We start from the raw sequence: 25,121 nt of genomic DNA, 5'->3' as shown, positions 1-25,121 counted from the left end.
TAGGTCAAAATCCTCTCTGCTTGCCCTTCTCCTTGACTAAGCACAGCCAGGTTTATATATGAAGCATCCTCTGGGGCTGAAATGGCAGGGTGGATGCCCCCTTCCCCAGTTGCTAACTCCGGCTGGCCAGAATCTATCTTTTGAGATGGACAGAGCCAATATGCACCTAGTTCTTTCTTACCTCACTCCATTTCCAAAGCTCGTTTTGACTGCACCTCAGTTAGCAGTGGGATTTTTGTTTGCTTGTTTGTTTTACAAATGGAGACTGGATAAGGAAGAGGCTTTCTTTAGGATGAGATAATAGACCCCTCTCTGCTCCCGATGGTTTCTCTTTCTGCTCTTTGAGTTGCCGGTGGTCAACCACTGTCCAAAAATATCAAGTGGATGTTAGCCATGAGTGGTGGCTCATGCTTGTAATCTCAGCGCTGGGGAGATGGCGGCGGCAGGATGGGAAATTCAAGGTTACCCTCAGCCATGGAGCTGGTCTGAGGCCCACATGGGAACATGGGATCTTGTCTCAAAAATAAATAAATAAGTGGGGTGAGGGGAGTGGCTCGCTCCTGTAATCTCAACACTCAAAAGACTGAAGGAGGAGGAGGATTGCCCTGAGAGTAGGAGGCTAGCCTCGGTTACACATTAAGATCCTGTCTCAAAACCAATGTGCAAAAAGCAAAACCAACAGAGAAGCTGGATAAATCTAGGAATAACATTCTGAAGTTTGAGATGCCCTTTACTACAATGTATTGTTATATTTAAATATAACAGTTCTGTAATATTATTATTCTCTTATTGTACCTAATTTATAGATTAGGCATCACCGTATATATGTATGAATAGGGAAGAAAACAATAGTTTTTCAGTACTGTGGAATAGAGTTGTAAGACAATAATAGTAAAACAGGATTCACACCCAGCTTGGGGACTATAATTCTAGCACTCAGGAGGTCAAGGCAGGATTACCATGAGTTTGAAGTCAGCCTGGTTACAGTCTGACTTCTGGGCTAGCCTGTGCTATAGAATGAGCTATTGCTTCAACAACACATAGATACTGGTCAAGATTTCAGACATCCTGCAGAGAGTCTTAGCACTCAGCCACGTGGATACAGTAAATTAGACAAATAACAATGCAGAGCTTTTTACCTTCACTATTCAAACATTTAGTCTTTCTTTTGTTTGTTTCAGTTTGAAAGAACCTTGATTCCTGTGTATCCTCTTCATCTACTAAGATGCAAGGCAAAACACAGGGTTAGTGTATCTAGGGCAGTTGGTGAACGCATGCAAAGCCTTTAGTAAAGGGAAGAGTTTTAAAATTATTAACAGCACACAGAGTCCACTTTTTTAAAAGACTATTCAGATACGCGTGGGCACAGGAAGAGGATAAGACGTCTTGTCTTAGGCAGGATCCAACAGATCTCTAGTAATAGAACTGTATTCCACACTACGAGGGCAGAACGAAGCGGGGCGACCCCAGTGCTTTGACCCAGTGTGTGATCCCCCAGCTCCCTCTCCCTGGAGGCAGCTCCTGTGTGAGTGTTGTGCAGCATACGGAATAGCGGGCTTTCAGAAGCTCCAGAATTTGTGTTTTGTTATCCAAAGAATTTCATCTTGTAAATTGATTTAAAATGTGTATGGCCCTCTGGATATGTTTATTCATAACTGAATTTGAACTTCCTGTATCTGTATATATCTAGAGAGAGAGAGAGAGAGAGAGAGAGAGAGAGAGAGAGAGAGAGAGGTGCTGGGGATTGAACTCATGGCTTTGCACATGTTGAGCTCATCCTCTACCAGCCAACCCCACATTTTTATTCTGAAGTAGATTTTAATTTACAAGAAAGTTGCCAAGATGGTACAAAGTTCTTATGTATGTCATACCAGTTGCCCTTAATTGTCTGTGTTATGGCTCAGTTTATGGTAGTTTTTACTGTGGCATACCTTGTTAAATCGGTAAGAAAGTCTGGCTTTTATTGTGTGGCAAGATACCTCTTTCATTCATGTGCTTAGAACTGGCATTGTTTGTGGACATCACCTCCCAAGCCACCTTGCTGAACAGAACTTTCCAAATGTTTCAGAAGAAAGGTACTCGCCTTTCAATGAAGAAAAAACACTCTCTGTAAATCCTAGTACTTGGTAAGCTGAGGCAGGAGGATTGCTATGAGAGTGAAGCCAGTCTGGGCTACATTAGGGAGTTTCAGGCCTGTCTAGTCTATGGGGTGAGACCCTGTCTCAAATAACTAAAAGAGCAGAAGGAGAAAAAAAAGAAGAAAAAAAAAAGAAAAGAAAACAATTGTAATTATATAGAACTTTCCTAATCCTTCCTTTCCTCCCTCTGTTTCTTCCTTCCTCCTTTATTTTATGTGGAATCTCTCTGTTGCCCAGCTTGGTTTTGAACTCCTGAACTCAAGCCGTCTTCTCCCCCCAGCCTCCCCTAAGACCTTCGTGATTTCTTATTTATCCTAGGATTCTCAACGAGGTGCCTGTGTTTCTCTGTTTTTCTGTTTCTTACGTTTCCTCCTGCTTTCTGGCAGGTACATTGGGAAAGTGTTCTAAGGCAGCTGGAATCCTGTACAAGTTAGGACAACAGATGTAGTCTTGTCTCTGTCCCAGCGGTGTGGGAATCCTGCCAGATTTCCTGTGTAATGCTGAGAGGAAGCGAGACTGGTTGTCCTCACGGGGCAGGAGTGGGGGAGGCTGTCCAGGTTTTGACAGGTGGACGCTCAGGCAGCGTGCTGCCCGGGCCTGCCTCAAGGAGCCAGTGTCGTCATTTGGGAGTGGTTCCCAGGGAAAGCTGGGATCCTCACCCACCTCCAGCTAGTGCTGGCTTGTTGGGGAGCCTTGCTTGCAGGGAGGAACCCCAAATAGGTGGCAGAAAAAAAGAAAGAAAATGCTTTCCTGTGGTGTGGTAATATGTAGTCAGACACTGTGGGAGAGGTTCCCACATTCAGGTGGGCCTCCCCATCTCGGTATGTTACAGCTATTGTTTTCTCAAGTGTTTTCCCCATTACTAAGCTTGTAACCCAGGGCACATACCAGGCAAATGCTGTGCCATTGAATGGAACCCCCAGCTCAACACCCCATTTAACAGTGGAATTCTTTCTTTAAAACCTACAGGGTGGGCTGGAGAGATGGCTCAGCTGTGAAGAGCATTAACTGGTCTTGCAGAAGACCTAAGTTCGGTTCCTAGTACCAAAGTCGGGCAGCTCACAACCACCTTGTAACAACACCAGCTCCAGGGGATCAAATGTCCTCCTGCCTCCGCGGGCACCTGCTCTCCAGTGCACAGATTGGCACACACTAAGATACATAATTAAAAACCAAATAAACCTTTCAAACAAGATAACGAGGGACACACGCAGATTTCATTCTGCTAGAAAGGCATCAAACTGATAGAAGCTGGGACAAGTTGGAGCTAACTAATGGACCAGGTGCCTCTGAAGCCCTATAAGGAAGTTCGTCCATTTTTTTAATTGAAATTTGTTTAAAGTATGTGTATGTGTATGTGTATGTGTGTGCATATGCAGGTGTTTCTGGGGGCCAGAAGAGGGTGTCTGAGCCCCTGGAGTTGGAGTTCCGGGGACTTCACGTATGAGCTACCCAGTGTGGGTGTTGGGAGTTGAATCCAGGTCCTCTGCAAGAGTGTTGGATGTTCTTAATCACTAAGCTAGCTCTCTACCCCCGAAGTTCAGCCGCCTGAGGCATATTCATCCAGCCATTCTCACGTATTAAACACAATCCGATGGGCTTTAAATCTCTTTTCAACCAAGCTGTGGCAGGCAGGGCTGCAGCTTGATTTATATCACAAAATTAAGAACATAGACTGAGCCTCATTGTGGGAAGAAACTTCTCTTCAAGGGCTGTCTAAAGCTACTGAATATGCTTAAAATTTCCATCTTCTCCCTCATACTGTGATTTTTTTGCTCTTCCTGCCTCTTGGTGTGAATGTAGAAAATACTTTTGTAGAATTAGCCTTGCTCTTGTCCCCTTTGTTTTCCTGGACTTGCTAGTGACGTCCCTGGGCCTGTGCTTGACCTGCTGTCATCTTGCCGTAGAAGGACATGTGCTGGGGACCTGGCTGTCGGGAGGGAGTATGAGCAATGAATGACAGACCAGATGAGATCACTGGCTGCCATTGCTGGTCACGTGTGGTCACACGTCAGAAAGTTGTTCTGACTTAGATCTTTGACCTGAGGAGAAATTGGTTTGAAGGACAATTTTGGGTTAATCTATGGAATTTTGGTGGCACACGGCTCTAGTCCCAGCACTTGTGAGGCAGAGACAAAGAACTCTATGAATTCGAGGCCAGCCTGGTCTACATAGTGAGTTCCAGGCCAGCCAGAAATGCACAGTGAGACCTTGTCTCAAAAAACAAAAACAAACAAAACAACAAACACAACCCCCCCCCCCCCCGCAAAGTTCTAGAGATTAAAAAATAGTATGATATCCATTTTATTTTCCCTGACTTGGACAATTGCACTGTGGTTATATAACTATTTGTCTTCATTATTAGGAAATACATTTTGAAATATTTTGGTGTGAAAGGACACTGTCATTGTCAAATGAGTCAGAAAAAGGTGACAGACACACACACACACACACACACATATGCATTTATGGGGGGGACATCAACGTGTGAACAGCTGTGAAGTGTGGAATTTCACAGGACCACTTTCGTGCTATTTTTTTTTTTTGCAACTTTTATGAAAGTTTGGTATTATGTTTAAATTACTGAAAGTCATCTCCTGTCTGGTTTCTTTGTCTCTACAGTCAAACTGGCACCATGTCCAGGCACCAGAACCAGAACACCATCCAGGAGCTGCTGCAGAACTGTGCGGATTGTCTGATGCGGGCAGAGCTGATCGCGCAGCCAGTAAGCTCTCTCTTCTCCCTTCTTCTCAGAGTCTGGTCCCGGCCCACGCCGGTGTCTGAGGAGCTCTCGCCCTCCTGCAGCCTGTGCCTGCCTGCTGTTGGGCTTCTCACGCTGTTAGTGTCTGGGGATGGTCCTCTCAGACCAGACGAGACAGGGGTATTATCTTAATCTATTTTCTGTTGCTAGTAACAACGCCACAGACTGGGCAAACTACAAAAGACAAGAAGTTTGCTTTGGCTTGTGGTTCTGGCCCAAGCGGAGGGCAGCATCTGGTGATGACCTTCTTCCTGGCAGAGTCCCCAGGGGGCAGAAGGCATCACATGGCAACAGACAAAGAGCACACAATACTCCTAGCCAAATTGGCTTTTATAACAGACCCACTCTGAAAATAACCTATTCATCCACTAATCACATGAATTGATTAGTCACCTCTTAGTTAGTTTAAAAAAAATATGATTAGTTCTCACTTTTTAAAAGATTTTTTTTCCTTGACTTTTATTTTCTGTGTCTGGGTGTTTTGTCTAAAAGTATGGTGTGTCTGTGCTCCACATGCCAGGTGCCTGCCGGAGCCGGAAGCGGGTGTCAGGTCCTCTGGAACTGGAGTTACAGGTGGTTGTGAGCAGCCATGTGGGTGTTGGGAATCAAACCTGGGTCCTCTGGAAGAGGAGCCTGTTTTCTTAACCATTGAGCCATCTCTCCAGCTCTAAGTCTTTTTAAAACACTGTGGCACTCACAGTGGTTCTGGGTTTTCTAAAAGCTGGCCAGGGAATGATGGGTGTGGTCCCCTCTCCTAGTTTCTCCGTGCATGATATGTGTTTTCAGCGAAGGAACTGAGATTAGTCTCTCCTGAGTTAACATCCAGAACCTGCCACACTGCAAACATTTCAATCCAGACAATTTATGATTTTTTCCCCGTTTAAAGACTATCTTAATGTTCTCATTTCTTAACTTAGTTACTGTGTAGATTCTCATAGTGCCTAGTTCAAAGAATATGTCCATTCCTGTGTGCTGACACATGCTGGTGATAACAGCCAGCACTTGGGAAGCAGAGGCAGGAGGATTCTAAGTTGAAGGCCAGCCTTAGCTGCATAGTGAAGCTCTACCAACGAACCAGAAGGGATCGACAGTGTTGAGAAGGAGAGCGGGAGGGAAGGAGAGGAGGAAAATACCTATTTTCAGTTCATGGTAAGAGGATTTGGGGGTCAGTGCACTAGTTCAGTTTAACACACACCCCTCCAACTCCTGGCTGACTCCTTCATCCAAGGCAGGGAGTGGGTTATCAGTCCTCAATTTAGGACATGCAGGAAGCCCTGCCTGTAGTTTGTAGTGACTGGGTACATCTACCCACAGTGTGATGGCATCGTGTTGCCAGTTTGTGTCTATGGACATGCATTCAAATGCTAAAATGAGTGCTTGGGAAGTAGTGTCGCATTTGCTGACATCACTGTGTGTAGAGGTAAGGTTCATTTGTCTGCAGCTGAAGAGAGCAGCAAGTGCAAAGTGGAGACCACACTGCTCATTGGCACCGAAGCGGCCGAGGAGGGTTTCTGTTCAAAAATGATTTCAGTGTGAAGTAGAGACCCACAAAAAGCTACAAAATGGGTCTCATGCACCTGTCACCCAGCCCCCTCCATTGGTGACATCTGACACAACTGTAGTGTGTCATTTTTTTCTTAAAGAGCTGAAGAAGTTCTGGTCCTCTGTAATACAGGGAAGGCTCGGCGGGGTTTAAAGCCCCCACCTTGTAAATGGTCCAGCCGTCTTAGCTCGTCAAATTCACGGTAAATAGGAATTGGGTGTAAAATGAAAGATGGAAATTGAAGGAAGGGGAAAATGAACATTCTATAAATTTACCTTTAAAATCCAGCGGAAGGGCTGGCAAGTTGGCTCAGTGGGTAAAGGCTGCAACCTGGCGACTTTAGCTAGATTCCTGGAGCCCATGTAAATGTGGAAGGAAAGAACTGACTCCACATATAAATACGCACACATACATACATACATATATAATACTTTGAATTGTTTTTATTTACATTTATTTGTGTGTGAGTGAGTGAGTGAGTGAGTGAGTGAGTGAGTGAGTGCCAGGGAATGAGTGTGGAGGTCAAAGGACAACTTCCAGGATTTGGTTCTCTCCTTCCACCATGAGGTTGCCAGGCATCAAACTCAGGTTGCCAGGCTTGGTGACAGGCACCTTTACCCACTGAGCCATTTTGCTGGCCCTGTTTTTTTTTTTTTTTTTTAAGGACAGAGTCACTCTGTATAGTACAGGCCAGCCTCAAACTACTGATCCTCCTGCCTCCCCCTCCAAAGGTGTGGGATTTGGGGTGTGTACCATGCATGCTCAGCTCAGTTAGAAACAAGCAGTTTGACTAGGGGGCTTATACTGTCTGTTACATTATGAGGTTTGCTTTCATTGATGCACATGAAGCTTTTCCTTACAATCTTACACATTTTCGTGCCAATTCTTTCTGCCAGGAACTGAAATATGGAGATGGAATACAGCTGGCTCGGAGCAGAGAGCTGGATGAGTGTTTTGCACAGGCCAATGATCAGATGGAAATCACAGACAGCCTGATCCGGGAGATGCGGCAGATGGGCCAGCCCTGTGATGCTTATCAGAAAAGGTAAGGCTTGCCTGCAGAGCATGGTTGGGGGACCTCCAGCAGGTGACCTCAGGCTTTTTCCAGAAGAAGCACACACATACCTCAAGAACACCTGCCTTACTTGGGGCTTTGCAGCATTATCCATTTCAAATATAAAACTGCAACCTTCATCTTTGATGGACCCCAGAGATGCTACAAGAATTAAATAGACCCACAGGAAAATAACTACTCAAAAACTCTAGCTCTTCCTGGAATGGTAGCAGAGCCCTGCCATCCTAGGTACTCAGGAGGCCGAGGCAGGAGCATCTAAAGTTCAATGCTTGCCTGGACAATTTAGTGAGACCTTATCTCAAAAGTAATTAATTGATTAAATAGTTGTTGTTTTTTAAAGAAGGACACAGGATGTGGTGGAGTACTTGCCTTGGATTCTGCCCCCAGTGCTGTAATAATTCTATCATAGTTGGAACGGCCGAATGGGTCATGAGCCTTCCCTCCATTTAGACAGCCACAGAGGTCTGGTGCAGCACCTGACCTTTCCAGAGGCTAATATAGAGCTTTATTTAATCAAGTGAGACTCTTGGAGTTGGAAGTGACCGCTCCACAGTGGAGATGTGTAGTCTAAATTTGCTCTCATGTTGTTGAGGCCCAGGGTACTAGAAAGATAAATTCCAAGCATGAAACTCAAAAGAACTGGAGGCGCTGCCAGGTTAGGCACAGACGGTGACACTTTTCATGATGTTCAGGTTGTAAGTGACTTCCTAGCATTTATACTTCCATGTAATCAAGTTGGAGGTCATAAGGTAAAGAAAAACAAATCTTCCAATGCAACATCGTTGGCCTGTAGATTGACCCAAAGAAAACGCAGGAAAGGGTTTTCATAGGCTATTTTCTTGCGATGACATCGTTGTTTCCCTTTCCTGTTAGACTGCTTCAGCTCCAGGAACAGATGCGAGCCCTTTACAAGGCCATCAGCGTCCCTCGAGTCCGCAGGGCCAGCTCCAAGGGAGGTGGAGGATACACCTGCCAGAGCGGCTCTGGGTGGGATGAGTTCACCAAACGCCTCACAGGAGAGTGTCTGGGCTGGATGAGGCAGCAGAGGGTAAGTGGTGCCCAGGTAAACCTATGTGTGCTGGTTCTTAGACCCCTGAACGCAGGTAGTGCAGATGAAGAGGGTGGTACAGTCAGCCCCAGACCTCCAGCGGCAGCAACCTGCTAAGTCCCGGGGTCATTCTGCAACCGACCTCATCTGTATCACACATAGACTGAAACGAGAGAAAGAATTCTCCGATGGCTCATTTGAAAGAGTAACACGAGAGTGAGAAAATAAAAAATAAGTTATAGAATCTGATCACGTGGGAAGAGCTGGACACGTGACACTGGATGTTTGGATTTGGGTTCCTTGGTGGTTTTTGAGGTTCAGTTGTCTGGCTTGTAAGTCTCACTTGTGTGGGTGAGACGTCAAATAATGGCCCCAGAAGTATGTGCTGGTTTTTTCCCTGCGACTGGAATTCCTACAAAGTATTTTTCAATGCTAATTACTGTTTTGTTGTTTTATGTAGTAATTAAGCCCGATAATGAACAGGTGGCCGGAGAAACATGCCATAATCATGCAGATGGGAAATTTATAATGAAAACCTTCTAACGAGCCGTCCTTCTCTGAGAGGTGGATGTGTTAGAGTAATACATTGTGGAGAGATTGTTATGCAGTGCTGTAAGAACTTGACTAATTGTTGGACCAATTTCTAAGTGGTTCTAAAATTTTTTAGCTATTTTAACATTCCCCCTTACCCTTTCTTTGAGTCTGTGTTGAATCATGCTGCCTAGGCTAGTCTTGAACATGCAGACTCAAGCCATTCTCCCAGGTCAACCTTCAGAATATTTAGGACCACAGGCAAGTGCCGCTTACACCCAACTCAGCCTTTAAAAAGTTTCGGGTGTATTCTTGTGTGGTAATTTTTTTTTTTTTTACTACTAATCATTCACTCATTCAGTTATTTTTTTTTCATTTTTATTCACTCACTTATTCAGTTATTTATTCCATTTACTTTTTATTTGTTTGTTTGTTTGTGTGTGTGTGTGTGTATGTGTGTGTGTGTGTGTATGGTGTTTTGTCTGCGTATATATCTATGTACCATGTGCATGCAGTGCCCACAGAGGCCAGAAGAGGGCACTGAATCCCCTGGAACTGGAGTTACAGAGTGTTGTGAGTCACCACGTGGGTGCTGGGAATCCAACCCAGGTCCTCTAAAAGAACAGTCAGGGCTCTTAACCAATGAGCCATCTCTCCAGCCCTTATTTGCTTTTGTTTTTGAGACAGGGTCTTGCTTTGTAGCTTAGGCGTGCCTTGAACTTGTGACCTCCTGTCTCATCCTCCAAGATACTGGGATTATAGTGTGTTCTACCATGCCTACCCCCACACCCCTATTTATTATGAAGACCGTAAATTATTGTGGAAGGTGGAGCAGATAGTGGGGAGACGTCAGCAATTACCTCAGCAACTTAACTATAAACTTGTTTGCACGTCTTCAGATTCCCTGAAAGCCTTTGAAAACCTCTTTATTTTTTGAGACAGGGTCTCATAAAGCCTTGAACTAGCTATGAAGCTCGTGATGACTTTGAGCTGCCCAGGCCCTGGCCTCTGTCTCTGAACACACATCTCTTGAGGGTTTATATATATTGGTACAGTGGTAGAAACCGAGGGACCAAGAATTATGATCCATAGTTATGAAGGTGAATATTGAAGACAGCAAGATGCACCTCAAATGCCAAATAATGGCTTTGTGAGAGCCATGTGCTTCGGAGTGGGGAGAGCGTAGCACTCCTGAGGAAGACTTGGGTTAATGGGGCTTGAACTGTACCTTCAAGGATCCTTGATGGGAGGCAAGACAAACTTTGAACCAAAGTGATTATGAGACGTCATACTCCCTGATGTCTTCTGAGACAGTATGACAGTTACATTGAGTGACAGCTCAGAGTTAGTCATTTTCTGTATTACTGTGGGTGTAGCTTTGTAAGAACGCTTTGTAGAGCTGGGTGTGGTGGTGCTTGCCTATAATCTCAGCCGGGGCTAGGTAGGGAAACTGTCTCCAACACCAACAAATGGACAAACAACAGCCACAGGAAGAAAAAAATTAAAACAAAGAATATTTGGTAGAAAAAAACCTCTTTATCTTTAAACTTCAGGAAATAGCAGTCTCACGCAAACATAGGATTCCATCGATGAGCGATGCTTTTGATAGCATTTGATTGGGCTTAGGGCTCTCAGCAAACTAAAAGCTGTTTGATTCCTGCTAGAGGTTTGCAGGGATTCTGTGTGGCCTTTTCCTTATCATCCCACCTCCCCCCACACATAGTCTGCATTCTTCACTCACTCCCAGGAGACCCAGTGGAGGCCTCTGCTGATAAGGGAGTCCTTTCACTGGCAGTGTGTTCAGGAGGCCGACACACATCTTCCTGCCAGGGTTCTGCTTTATTTCCCTGCTCTGTGCGTCTGCTGATGGGCGAGCCAGATACTATACACCTGGCAGGTAATGAGCTGTGTGAGCCGGTCCTGGGTCATCTCTACCTTCCCAGCGTGGCACCTGTGGTTTCCAGTTTGAAGCACGGGCAGTTGCGGGAGACAAGGGCAAAGTCCTTGCTAACCTTCAGTTCTCTGACTCTGAAAGGGCTCCTCTCTGAAGCCTTGCCAAGGGCAGAGAACACGGGCGTGGCTTAGGACAATTGTGTTCCTTCTGTTCTTGCTGCCGTTCCAGCTTGGGATGTTTGCCCTTGGCAGGTCCGAGAGATGACACAGGTGATTTAGAAATTTACATGTGCTCATGCAAAAGGAGGAAGAGAGGCTGGACTGGACCAGATTGAAACTTGCCAGATAATGAAACAATGTATTTGATTCTTACCGTGAAACATTCTTACATTTCAGACTTAAGTGATAAATCTAGTCTGATTTCACATCTAAAAAAGCAAATGTAAACCCATAATCCTAGTATTGTTACCAACATTAATCAGAATGAAGAATCTTGAGTTTGCATAGTAACTTCCCTTTGAAATGGACCTCAGAGAGTCTTTACAGTTTGAAAGGTAATTTTAAAGTGCTGTATTTCTGAGCCAACAGTTAACTATAACATTCATCAACATAACTAAGGACTGGATATGCAGCCTAATGGTAAGGCACTTGCCTAGCTTTTGTGAGGCTATAGGTTCAGTCCCCCATATAGCAATAAGAAACAAAAGATGATTTAAAGAAATAAACAATGACAACTTCTTTAGTGATTTAGTTTGAGAGGCAGTGTGTGATTATGTCATTAATGATTTCTGACATGCATTTAAAAATGATTGAATAAAGAAATGTCTATTAGTACTTATAATGCATCATATGCATACTAACTAGTATCTAGTCATGCAAATTTACATTCTCCTTTTTATCCTTTTTTTTTTTTTAAATGTAATCATTATTATTGTGTGTGAGTGCAGGACATAGATGCCAAGGTATAGGGGTCAGAGGACAGTTTTTGAGCATCAGTTCTCTCCTTCAGAATCCTGTAGCAATTCCTTTTACCTGCTGAGCCATTCACCAGCCCCACCCCACCCCTGCATTCTCACGTGTAGATGCTCTTTCTTCAGAAGAATGATCTGGATTGCAAGGAACCCATTACTGAATTTCCTCCTCAGTTCATCCTGGGCTGGAGCCAAACTAATGAACAAAAAATATTTGGCTTCAGACATACTTCGTATAGTTTTTTTCCTTTCTTTCTTTCTTTCTTTCTTTCTTTCTTTCTTTCTTTCTTTCTTTCTTTCTTTCTTTCTTTCTTCCTTCTTTCTCCCCCCCCTCTTGCTTTTCTTCCTTCCGATGGGGCCTTGCTGTTTTGAACTTAGGCTAGTTTTGAACACCTGTGCTCAAGCAATCCTCCTGCCTCAGCCTTCTGGGTGGTTGTCCGTTTTGAGTTTTATCTGAGGCAGAGCTGTGTATGATTACCTTGATCCCTGGTGCTATAGAGGAATGAGTCTGTTGCAGAGGAGGACCACTAACGGGTGTGCCCCCTCTCTCTCTGCAGGCAGAGATGGACCTGATGGCCTGGGGTGTGGACTCGGGCGCGGTGGAGCAGCACATCAACAACCACAGGAGCATCCACAACGCCATCGGGGACTACCGCTGGCAGCTGGACAAAATCAAGGCAGATCTGGTACTGCTCACATCCACCACGGGGCCTCTAGAAGGGTGTATCACTTAGCAGAGTCCATAAAAAGGTGTATCACTTAGGCAGATTTGCTTGAAACACAAGACTATTCTTTTCTTTCCAAGAGACTAGACATTAAAACAAACAAAACAAAACAAAACTCCACTGAGTGAAAAAGAAGTGGAAACATATTATTGGACCTGGAGAAGGAGTTGAAGCAAATGCTAAGTTCATGCAGGACATCAAGAGTTTATGGTTTATGAATAAGTATCGGGGAGGTGGTAGGTAGACTGTTACTGCAGAAGGCAGAACATCACCTACCAGAAGAAAATGAAGTTATCATGTAGCTTATATTGCTGGCAAGTTGTTGAGTTCTCTTCTGGGTGAGAATAAGGTCACATTTGTCCTGAAGGAAATTGTGTCTCATGTTGATACCTCTCCTGTGCTGGAAAAAAGTCAGACTTGGGTCGAGTGGAGAGGCACAGCACACGTCTGATCTCAGTGCTCAGTCCTGTCCCCATGTCCACCTGTCCGCTCCCCCCTACCCCTACCCCCGCTCCATGCATGAAATCACTAAATCACTAGCTGCAATACTTACACCAAAGTTTTCATTTTCACCTTGCCCTGCCTTTTTAACATTTTAAACCTTACTCTTGTCCACTTGAGGGTCGGCCCAGCTTTCTCCTTCATGTCTCTAAGATCTGGAGGATCCAAAATCCTATTTTCTACAGCAAGTCTTTAAGTGATAGAGTATTTACTTTGTGGAGAAGGTATGAGCATCCAGAGAGGGGCCTTCAAGCCATCTGGGGAAAGGTTACTGTGGGTAAAAGGCTTCCTAGAGCAATTGCATCTTTTTACTGAGGGAGCCTAGGCCAGCATCTTACAAGGAGGCGTAGGAGGGCTACACTTTCTATAGACCTCCATGAAGGGGACTAAATCATTCCCTGCATTTTCTTATTTCCCAGCGCGAGAAGTCTGCAATCTACCAGTTGGAGGAGGAATATGAAAACCTGCTGGTAAGCCAATTTATCCTTTGCTGTCAATTTAGTTCAGTTCCTCAGGTGGTAAGCTTCTCCAGTGGACCATACCCTGGCCTAGTGTTCACCGAAGAACCTGGACACACACTGTGTTCATAGATAATAATCTTGTTGCTGTTGCTGATTTTCTTCCGGAATTGACGTTCCAAAGGTTTGGCTTTGGTTTGGTTTCTGAAGGCAGTGCCTAGCACTGTTCTGTTTTCAGGTTAAATTTCATAAAAGTGACTCTTGTTAGATGCATGTAAAGTGATAAAGGACTGCAGCCTTTTTAAACAAATACGAACAGAGACAAAGTGTGTTTTCCTCACATATTTTACAAGCCGGTCATCATCTCATGACAGACAGTGTCAGTTGCTTGATTCCTAAGCAGAGATCTCCACCCTTTTATCTGTATCATCTTAGTTTCAGCTTTCCCATATGGCCTTGCTGGGATCAATGCTTTTAAAACAGGGTGGCTGCTGGTAACACACTACTTTTCCTGTTGGGATGGGCATAAACTGATGGCACCTTAAATTCATGTGGGCAAAGCCTGACTTACCTAAGAGACAAAACTTGACTTCTCCTAGAGTCTAGTTCCCCTTAATTATTTAAAATTATTAAACCCAAACATCATTATCTTTTAATTTTTGTGCATTATAATTGGTGTGTGCATGTGTGTATGTGTATGTATATAGGTATGTATGCATATGCTATAATGCGTATGGAGGTCAGAGAACAACTTTCTAGAGTCAGTTCTTTGTGTGGGTTCTGGGGATTGAACTCAGGTCATCAGGCATATCCAGAAAATGCTTTATCTGCTGAGCCATTTATCTGGCTTCAAATATCCTTGCCTGAATCAAGACTCTTCAGAGGCTGGAGTCGTAGCTCAAAAGCAGAGTGCTTCTCTAGCCTGAGGGAGACCATGAGTTTCCCCCGAACCAGGGGAAAAAAAGATGAGAATTGACCCTTTGGAATTCGGATGTTTGAATCTGAGATTGCATGGCCTCACAAGCATCACAATTTGGACAGGGCTTCTCCCCTATACCAGGTGAATGGTTAAGAGGTTTCACCTGGTCTCGGGTGGTCTGGGTAAAGAACGACACTGGCTTGTCTGCACGGTCTGCAGCGAATGCTGTCCACCTGCCCGTTGTGACCCTAACGCTGCTCTTGGTCTTGTCTGCAGAAAGCGTCCTTCGAGAGGATGGATCACCTGCGCCAGCTGCAGAACATCATCCAGGCTACCTCTCGCGAGATCATGTGGATCAATGACTGTGAGGAGGAGGAGCTGCTTTACGACTGGAGCGACAAGAACACAAACATCGCTCAGAAGCAGGAGGCTTTCTCTGTAAGCGCCCCCACCTTGCCTTTAGTGTGTTGCTGTGGGGTGGGGGCACAGATGAGAGGTCTTTTAAATAAATTGATCAGCCACTTGTAATTTAACTTTGGGAACACTGTTCAGTGATGTAAGATTTATTTAGTTTTATTTTATGTGTTTGCGCGTGTATCCGTGTACTATGTGCATGCAGTGCCCACAAGTGCCAGAAGAGGGCATCAGATCCCCAGGAACTGGAGTTACAGGAGCTTGTTAGCGTCTGTGTGGGTGCTGGGAATGGAAACCAGGTCCTCTGGAAGAGTAGTCAGTGCCCTTAACTGAGCATCTCTCATCCTCTCCCCCCCTTTATTCTTAAAGATAGGCTTTCCCTCTGTTAGTCAGAAAGGCCACTACATTTTGGAACTCAAATAATCATCTTGCCTTATCCTACCAAGTAGAGGGGACTATAGGAATGTACCACTGCTGGCTAATCAACCCCCACCCTCAGGGTCATGGCTTAATATCCCTAAACACAGTGATTCATAGGTAGTGTGGGAATTAGTCCACCCAGAAACCCTAGAGTGGATGGCACTGTAGAACAGTGGATCAAAACCTGGAGTCAGAAATCAGAATGTGTTGAGCACCTGAAAATCTGAAGTCCAGAATGCTCTCTCTGAAACTTTCTGAGTACCACCATGATACCATAAGTAGAATTATTCCACACCTGACTTTAGGTGACAGGTGGCAATCAAAATCCCAGGACCCCCCCAAATATTGTATATAATTACCTTCAGGCTATGTGGGTAGGAAACATAAATGAATTTTATCTTTAGACTTGGGTCCTATCTCCAAAATATTTCTCTGTATATGCAAATGTTCTACAATAGCAAATCCCAAATCTGAAACACTGTGGTCCCAAGCATCTGGAGTTAGGGGTGTTCCATCCGTGTTAGTGGCCATGCTGTCAATCACCTGAGTGGTCTTAGGTCATGCCACAAGTCTTGCTTCAGCTCCTTTCTAACCTTAGTTCCCAGCATTGAAAATGCTGTATTTCTGAGGGCAATGAAATATGAGTCCTTAGCAGCCATCATTTCCAAAATGCAATTTTGTAGGTAGCCACTTCTAAACAGTGTGATGTAACAGAACCCTAACTGTGACTCTCCGTAAAGGATTTGGGTTTTCTTTTCCTTCACAGATACGCATGAGTCAACTGGAAGTCAAGGAAAAGGAACTAAATAAACTTAAACAAGAAAGTGACCAACTTGTCCTCAATCAGCATCCAGCTTCTGACAAAATTGAGGTAGGCTTCATGGGATTTACATTTTCCCTAGGAAAAACATGTTTTGCATAAAAGACATCTTTGTGGGTAAATGATGCTTCTCTATTATGAAGCTATGCCAACTTTATCTTCTGCTTCGGGATCAACACCCTAGGGTAGGGATTGGCACAGTCCCCCTCCCCCCTGTCCTGAGTGGAGAGCTGATACCTTGATGCTTTTTTGTTTCAGGCATATATGGACACACTCCAGACACAGTGGAGTTGGATTCTGCAAATCACCAAGTGCATTGATGTCCATCTCAAAGAAAATGCTGCCTACTTTCAGGTTTTTAGATATACCTTTTTTAAAAAAAAATCTACATTCGTGTGTGTGTGTGTGTGTGTGTGTGTGTGTGTGTGTGTGTGGTGGTTGCATTCCATAATGGGCATGTGGAGGTTGGAGGACAACCTGCTTGAGCTGGCCCTCTTCTTCCATTGTGTGGGTCCTGGAGATAGGGCTCAGCTCATCAGGCCTGGTGACAGGCATCTTTACCCACTGAGCCATCTTGCTGGCCCTGGCTGATATTTCAGAGTGGCTATGGAGCCGTGAGAAGAAGGGTTGATGATGATGATGAAATCTGGTTCCAGCCCTTCTACCATGTAATTGTGTAACTTTAGAACAAGTCATAACTCCAGGCTTCCGTGTCTCATGTACCAAATAGGGAGATCAGACCCATGGTGATCTCCAGGGAGCTTTTCCTAGTCTAAAATAGTATGGCACATGCGTGCATTGTATGGATGAGGTGTTAATAAGCACATATGCTACACAGATGTGGAAATAATGGGGTCATATGCATTGCAGTGTCATCACTGCTTTATCTTTTGAGTATGTTTTTGAAGCAGGGAGGCACTCTCGAAGGTATTGCATAGACCCTACCTGTTGTCCTCGGTTTAGAGCAACACAGATTTGTAATGTGGTCACCAGTCACTCAGTCCTGCTACCAAGTCTGTGAATGTTTCTGCTCTAATCTTTTCCTTTAGCCACTTAGCAGAGGCTTGGGGTCGTGGTGGGTCCTGAAACAGAACTATTAAATGATTGTGATGGTTAGCTTTCCCCTAATTTTAGCAAAACGCCCAGGATAATTAACTAATACAGAGAAAACATTTATTTGGCCAATAGTTTCAGATGGTCCAGTCTGTGGCCCATGGGCCCCATTATTCTAGTCAGTGGAGAGGTAGCACATCATAGTGGAGGATGCAGGACAGAACAGAACTGCCAGAGAGGAAGCGGAGGAAGAAGAGGAGGCTAGGGTCCCATGATTCTCTCTGGGGTACACCCCAATGATCCAAAGACCACCCTTGATGCACTTTCTTCTAAAGATGTCACCCCATTAAGTGCCACTCTGGGAACCTAGCATTTAACACCAAAGCCTTTGGGTGACATTAAGGGCCTTTCCATTGACTGGGGTTGTTGTCATCCCTAACAGTTTTTTGAAGAGGCGCAGTCAACTGAAGCCTACCTGAAGGGCCTGCAGGACTCCATCAGGAAGAAGTACCCCTGTGACAAGAACATGCCCCTGCAGCACCTGCTGGAGCAGATCAAAGAGCTGGAGGTACTGTGCCACACCCAGACCCTCAGCCGCTGCACCCTCAGCAGTGCGTCCAGGGGCGCTGAGGCGCCCCAGACACAGGGCAGGCTGTGATGGAATACAGCGCACACCCAGAGCCTACGCCTCAATTTCTTCATCTTTTAGTGGCATCTGTGTGCCCAGCTGTGGAAGGGAAGGGCCTTTGCTTCAGTATCGCAGTAATTTACCGAAAACAAAGAGTGGAGAGAATGTCGTGACTTGCCAAGTCCCTTGGGAAAGCACACTTCTCATTTTATCCACCTCGGCCCTTTCACAGAGATGGTCTTTCCTGCCCACTTAACTCAACAGGCTCACTATGGAAGGTGATCTTCCCTCATGAGGAATTTGTGCCTTATTCTTGCTAATGGAACTATAGTGATACTTAACTGCCATGTTGTGGCAGCTTCCCCAAGAGGTCGCTGAAACTCACGGGGCAGCCATGTTTAGGGCAGATTGTATTTGTAATTGCAGAAAGAACGGGAGAAAATCCTCGAATACAAGCGCCAGGTGCAGAACTTGGTCAACAAGTCTAAGAAGATTGTGCAGCTGAAGCCTCGGAACCCAGACTACAGGAGCAACAAGCCCATTATCCTCAGGGCTCTGTGCGACTACAAACAAGACCAGGTGTGTACCCCGCGTCCGGAAGCATCGCAGCGCCTTCCCTTTCTTTACAGAAGCTTTTGTCCGCCAGGAGAGCGAAACCAGTCTTGGTTTCCATAGATATCACAGTCATGACTTTTCTGAATAAAGCTATCTCCTGTGGAACCAATGCAGTAACTCTGAGCTGAATCGCTGGGAACTGTCAGGAATCAGGACAGTTCTTCTTTCTCTGGGTGCTGGGGAAGGAAGGCAAGGCTTCACGCTATGCTGAGCATGTACTGTACTTCTGAGCTCCACCCCTCACCTAGACACTGGCTGTCTGGAAAGTTTAAAATCTTCTCAAGGTTGACCGCTTCCTTTGTGTGGTACCTGAAGCTGACTTATTTGTGACCACCCCATCTTTAAGTTTCTGACAAGATCAATGCAGATGGGAAATGGCACTAACATAGGTCCTGCAGAGTTTTGGCGGTTCTGGATCGCACCAATCCTGTAGGCTCTGTGAGAAGCACAGGTTTATAGAGAAATGGACTAGTTTCTGTTCTTATCTCTATGACTCCCACAGTTCTGCTTTCTTACTATAAAATGTCGAAGGATCTAAGAAACAAAATGTGATCATCTGGTTAGAAGAGCTTTATAAAACAGGGGTCTGTTCGTCCCTGTGGACTGAACACGGTGGAGACACATACCTGTAATCCCAGTATTCAGAAGGCTGAAACATATTCCCTCAGATTGAAAGCCAGCCCAGGGTACAGAGTGAGACCTTGTTTCAAGCAACAACCAAAAACAATGTTAAAAAAAATCAGATTAAATATGAGGTGAGAAAAAAATTCCTGTTTCACCAGTTCAGATAGTTGCCTTCATATGTAGTCGGGGCTAAGCAGCACTTTGCCACGGAGCTGCAACTCTAGCCCTTATCTTAAGAAGCTACATGGTGGGGGTGCTGGAAAGATGGCTCAGAGGTTAAGAGCACTGGGTACTCTTCCAGAGGTCCTGAGTTCAATTCCCAGCATCTATAATGAGGTCTGGTGCCCTCTTCTGGCATGCAGGCATACGTGCAGGCAGAACACTGTATACATAATAAATAAATCTATTTAAAAAAAAAAAAAGTTACATAGGACCAAGTATGGTGGTGCTGTGAGTTCAAGGCCATCCTGGTCTATACAATGAGTTTCAGACCAGCCCAGGCTACACAGTGAGAGTCTGCCCTAAAAACAACAACAACAAAAAGACAAACAAACAAACAAAAAAACATGGAATTAATTAATACAATTTATTTACTTTTTATTTATAGGCTACTGAACCGAGGGCCTCACATAAAGGAGGCAGTCACATATGTTCAGGCCTTCTTTTACTTGCTATTTTGAGACATGATCTTGCTAAATTGGCCAGGCTATCCTTACTCTTGCTGGTATCACAGGCAGTCTTTGAACTTGTAACCCTCATGCCTCTGCCTCATGAATAGGTGGGACTACAGGCCTGAGCCACCAGGTCTGGCAGAAGTTCATTCAGAAGCTTTGTTTGTTTGTTTGTTTGTTTTTCAACAGACTAATGCCAGGATGTTTTTATTTGTAAAGTTTAAGAGCAAATGAGTGAGACAAGTGACCCCCCCCCCTCGCATTTTAAAATCTGCTATATAAAGCGTGAACTCAAAACAGGAAGAAGATATGATGAGGGTTTGCCTTGTGGAAGAGGTTTGCTCACATTGCTGGGCAATCTTCCAAGAGTTTCTTTCCCTGACTCCCTCAGGATGTAGCTAATGTCTTAGGTACCCTTAGATGTACCATTCACACAGAGGTACCGCTTGCGCATGTCATGACCGTCTTCACTGGATGGGGGAAGCAAGTGTAAGTGTGTCAGCAGTTCATACGTCTTCATCTTCACCCCCGCTTCTTTGCCTGACAGAAAATCGTGCACAAAGGTGATGAGTGCATCCTGAAGGACAACAATGAACGCAGCAAGTGGTACGTGACGGGTCCTGGAGGCGTCGACATGCTCGTGCCCTCCGTGGGCCTGATCATCCCTCCTCCAAACCCACTGGCCGTGGACCTTTCCTGCAAGTAAGTTCTCAGGTTCCTCGTGGCTGGGACACTGAACGGTGGGGGCAGGAGGGCTCGTGCCTGAAGTGTTTGCTTACTGTAGTCGTCCCCCAGAAAGGGGACTTCAGGAAGCCACTTTGCTGTGCCTTGAAGATTTTATTATTTTATTAAGAGAGACTATCTGACCAGACAGGAGCGCCAGGGGCAAGCATCAGTGACACTTGCCACACCCTCTGAAGCTCCTGTTTTGAAGCTCTTCCCTTTTCCAGCATATAAGTTATTTCAAATGTAGTCATGCCCCTCATGGCAGCGTTTGTTCCCAGCAGGTGGAACGTACATTTTATAGACTGTCCACAGCAGAGTCTTTCGAATGTTTTAGTTCGGAAATCTTGAGCCTCACACAGAGTGGGGAGTGCTGGGTAATGCCATCCATCCCTCGCCTGTCCAAGGTTCAGGGGTGATCAGCGTTTGAGCCACTTGCCAATCAAAACACTGCTAACGGTCAATACAACAAAACATTGGATAGGCCTGTCTCAACCACAATGATTTAAATGATCTGTATGACTGTAGATAAAGTTGAGAATTTACTTCTGGGAAGTAGGTCAGTCTGAATCTATTGAAGTGTTGACGGTTTAAAAATTACACAGTCACTTCATAAGGTGTTGGGTTGATTTCTGGGCAGCTGTGCGCACCTGTCTGGGTTTTCTGATTGGGCTGGAGTGTTCTCCTTCTCTGCCTTCCAGGATCGAGCAGTACTATGAAGCCATCCTGGCTCTGTGGAACCAGCTCTACATCAACATGAAGAGCCTGGTGTCCTGGCACTACTGCATGATTGACATTGAGAAGATCAGGGCCATGACTATCGCCAAGGTATGTCCTCTGGGCTGCCTAGCGGGTCACTTCCTGCTTGACCTGGTCCCTGGACACATGAGGATTTTGTGTCTCACCACATGAGGCCTCTTACCCTTCCACAGGACTGGTCTGTCCAGGACTGTACAGAATGGGGTGGGGCTCGGGTAGAGAGCTTGCTTAGCATGTGTGAAGCCTTGAGTACCTCTGCTAGCACCACAAAACCAGGAGGAATTGGCACATGGCGGGTTATGAGATGAACAGAAACACTCACTGAAGTGACCCGAAAAGCCAGAAATAGCTATGGAAGAGATAGCGTGGGCCCCCAGTTCCTTAACGATAATGGGAATGAGGTCATACATAGCCACATGGCAGAGGGGAAGTCAGGCTGATTCTTGGAAGAGCTCTGAGAGTATTCCTCTAAGTCAGAGGCCATTAAGGGATGGGTGGCAGAGCCTTGGGTCGAGGAGGCCTTTAATGGAATGATAAGTGAGAAGGGAACAGGCTGGGAAGTTTTAGGGCCCCCGCGCCCCTTTATCTTGTGGAATGGCTGTGCTTCATTGTGCTTTATTTACATTTGAGTTTCTGCACAATATTTTGTTGGAAGAAAAATATCCCGTGAAGGAAAAAGCCAGTGGCAAGCTACTGCTGTGTCCCTTAGCAACAGGGATGAAGCCTCAAGGCTTTAAAAAAAAAGTTGGCCTATAATGAGGGTTGCCCCGCCTCCTCTGCCTTGCACTCTTCCTGCATGGGGATATGAGACATTTGTGTCTTCTCAACTCCCTGTACCTGATTCACTCCTAGCTGAAAACGATGAGACAGGAGGATTACATGAAGACCATTGAAGACCTTGAGCTCCATTACCAAGATTTCATCAAAAACAGCCAAGGCTCGGAGATGTTCGGCGATGATGACAAGCGGCGGATGCAGTCTCAGTTCACTGATGCCCAGAAGCATTACCAGACCCTGGTCATCCAGCTCCCTGGCCACCCCCAGCACCAGACAGGTCAGCCTGGACCACCTTTTCTCTTTGTATCAGTCACATATGTGGTTTTGTGGAAAGCTGTTCCTTTGAATGATACTTAGTAAGCTCTGTGTTGATATAACAAAACACCTGAGACTGGATAGTTTGTAAAGAAAAGAAGTGTGTTTAGTTCATTACTCTGATGGCTGGGAAACAGTATAGAGCCTGGCAAGTGATCCATGGCTCTGTCATAATTCAACAGAGAAGGAGAAAGGGGAACAGTAACGTGCAGAAAGGACTGAATGCCTGCAGTGACTTTAGAATAGTGAATCTGTTGGGGACTGGTCAGTGCGAGAACTTAACGACACCCAGGAGATGGGTGTTCATCTTTGCTGAGGGTGGTACCCTCATCATCTCACCATCTTCTGCTAGGTCCACATCTTAAAAGCCCCACTACATCAGTACTCTTTCATTAGGGACCAGTCTTCCAGCACGTGAATACATGGGGGAACCATAAGCCTTATCTGCTACATAGCAGATACATAAAATACTTTGTATGCCAGAGTTTTAGAATTAAGTCACGGGGAATAGGCATATTTTTGTATAGTTGAGGTGCCCGGCACCTTGATAACTTGGCAGTCTGTCATATTTATGGTCCTAACTTATTTTTACAGTCACCAAAACTGAAATCACTCATGTGGGCTCCTGCCAAGATGTCAACCACAATAAAGTAATTGAAACCAACAGAGAGAACGACAAACAGGAGACATGGCTGCTGATGGAGCTGCAGAAGATCCGCAGGCAGATGGAGCATTGTGAGGGCAGGATGACGCTTAAAAACCTCCTGCTCACAGACCAAGGCTCTACACACCACATCACAGTGAAAATCAACGAGCTCAAGGTAGGAGCTGTTAACAGTAAATCTCCTGATTCCACAGGCCCTTATGTTCATCTATGAATGAGGGAAAACCCCATGGCTTACATGTTTATAGGCAAGTGTATACTATGGAATATGTACTTATTTTAAATTATGGCAAGGTCAGGGAGGTATGGGCACATGAGTACGGGTACCCAGAGAGGCCAGAAGAGGGTGTCAGATCCTAGAGCTGAAGTTATAGACAGTTGTGAGCTACCCCAGGGAGGTGCCGGGACCCCCAACTCAGGTCTTCTGCAGCAGTAGTACAGGCTTCTAACTCCTGAGCCATTTCTCCAGCCCAACGTGGAATATTATTCAGTTTTACAAAAGAAAGAAACATTGAGAAGTATGTGAACCTGGGGGATGTTATGCTGAGAGAAATGGACCAAGTGCACAAAGACAAACAGTGTGTGATCTCACTGACACGTGCAATTAAAAAGGAGTCAAACATATAGAAACAGAATTGTAGTGATGACCCAGGATGGGGCCATGGAGGAAGTGAGGAGATGTGGGTCTGCAGTAAGGTATGTCTGAGACCTGGCATGCAGCAGAGGTAATAATGTATTTATTGAAATGTTGCTAAGAGGTTAGACTATAGGTGCTCTTAACTGCTGGGTGCCTGCCACATTACTTGTATATATGCAAATTATCATAGGTGTATACAGTACACACATGCATACCTATGCATATATGCATGCATAGTTATGCATATATGGAACAGTGATTTTCTTATGCATAGCAGAACAGCACGCTGCAGACCTTAAAGGCGCATGATAAAAATAAGTTTAAATCAATTGCACAGCTAGTGAGATGTGCTTCCCTTCTTTTCTGACAGAGTGTGCAGAATGACTCACAAGCCATCGCCGATGTTCTCAATCAGCTTAAAGACATGCTTGCCAACTTCCGAGGCTCCGAAAAATACTGCTATTTACAGAATGAGATATTTGGACTATTTCAGAAGCTGGAAAATATCAACGGTGTCACAGATGGCTACTTAAACAGGTGAGCACAGATAATAGCCCTCAAGAGTAGTTTTTGTTTTCAAATTTTCTTTTGTTTTCCCTTTTGGTGTGGGTGGGGATTGGGGTGAATGGGGTGGAGAGTGGGGTGGGTGATGGAATCCAGTGTGACTACTCTCTCACTGAGCCACATCCCCAACCCTGTCAAGCCTCATTCTTGCCTGACTTCATCTGTTGTATGTGCTTGGCTTTTTGGAGCTTGTGCCTTATAGACGCCCACCCTCCCTTTCCCACCGCTGTAACATCCTCCTGTTTCCTGAATAGTGACGAGAGCCAATAGTCACCGTGTGATTACGTCACTGGAAACCTCATCCACCTCTCTTGTTCTTTCCAGCCTGTGCTCCGTGAGAGCTCTTCTCCAGGCTATTCTGCAAACGGAAGACATGCTGAAGGTCTATGAAGCGAGGCTGACGGAGGAGGAAACTGTCTGTCTGGACCTAGATAAAGTGGAAGCTTACCGCTGTGGACTGAAGGTAGCTCAAAGGGTCGTGACTGTCGCCTGGCCTCCAGGAAGTGATAGGGGACTTGGCCCTCTACAGCAAAGCCTCACAAAGTTTCCATGAGTGTTTTCCTTTATTTCACTTGTTGAAATGACGTTTTATTTGTAGAATAATTGTAGATTTACAGGAAAACTGACAGGATAGAGCCCATATACCCTGTATCTAGTTTCTTCTAGTGTCAGCATCATACATTTGTGTGATCTCTTTGATAGAATTGATGAGTCAGTAATGACATAGGACTACAGGCTGAAGTCCACGCCTTTTGGCTCTTTTTAAAGAGAGGGTCTCATGTATGTCACACTGGTCTCAAAAGCACTATGTAGCTGAGGCTGACCTAGAACTCCTGATCCTCTTGCCTCTCCCTTCTGGCACTGGGATTACAGG

The 25,121-nt window shown here is 45.2% G+C and overlaps 1 protein-coding gene across 2 annotated transcripts in view; it reads left to right on the top strand.

Annotated features, from left to right (window-relative positions):
* LOC114710563 (desmoplakin) overlaps window positions 1-25,121 on the top strand; it is a 47,020-nt gene that overhangs the window by 8,999 nt on the left and 12,900 nt on the right. For both annotated transcript variants that reach the window (XM_028894724.1, XM_028894725.1), the window contains exons 2-17: window positions 4,761-4,863; window positions 7,339-7,487; window positions 8,391-8,565; window positions 12,518-12,646; window positions 13,606-13,656; window positions 14,840-15,001; window positions 16,164-16,268; window positions 16,476-16,571; window positions 17,713-17,838; window positions 18,325-18,477; window positions 20,356-20,510; window positions 21,233-21,359; window positions 22,143-22,344; window positions 22,977-23,203; window positions 24,054-24,220; window positions 24,572-24,710. In XM_028894724.1, the coding sequence (XP_028750557.1) occupies window positions 4,761-4,863; window positions 7,339-7,487; window positions 8,391-8,565; window positions 12,518-12,646; window positions 13,606-13,656; window positions 14,840-15,001; window positions 16,164-16,268; window positions 16,476-16,571; window positions 17,713-17,838; window positions 18,325-18,477; window positions 20,356-20,510; window positions 21,233-21,359; window positions 22,143-22,344; window positions 22,977-23,203; window positions 24,054-24,220; window positions 24,572-24,710 (2,266 nt within the window). The remainder of the gene's footprint in view (window positions 1-4,760; window positions 4,864-7,338; window positions 7,488-8,390; window positions 8,566-12,517; window positions 12,647-13,605; window positions 13,657-14,839; window positions 15,002-16,163; window positions 16,269-16,475; window positions 16,572-17,712; window positions 17,839-18,324; window positions 18,478-20,355; window positions 20,511-21,232; window positions 21,360-22,142; window positions 22,345-22,976; window positions 23,204-24,053; window positions 24,221-24,571; window positions 24,711-25,121) is intronic.

Source organism: Peromyscus leucopus, chromosome 5 (assembly GCF_004664715.2).
Source record: "Peromyscus leucopus breed LL Stock chromosome 5, UCI_PerLeu_2.1, whole genome shotgun sequence".
Lineage (NCBI taxonomy): Eukaryota > Metazoa > Chordata > Mammalia > Rodentia > Cricetidae > Peromyscus > Peromyscus leucopus.
Note: the sequence above shows the minus strand (reverse complement) of the source record. Positions and strands in the feature narration are given on the sequence as shown.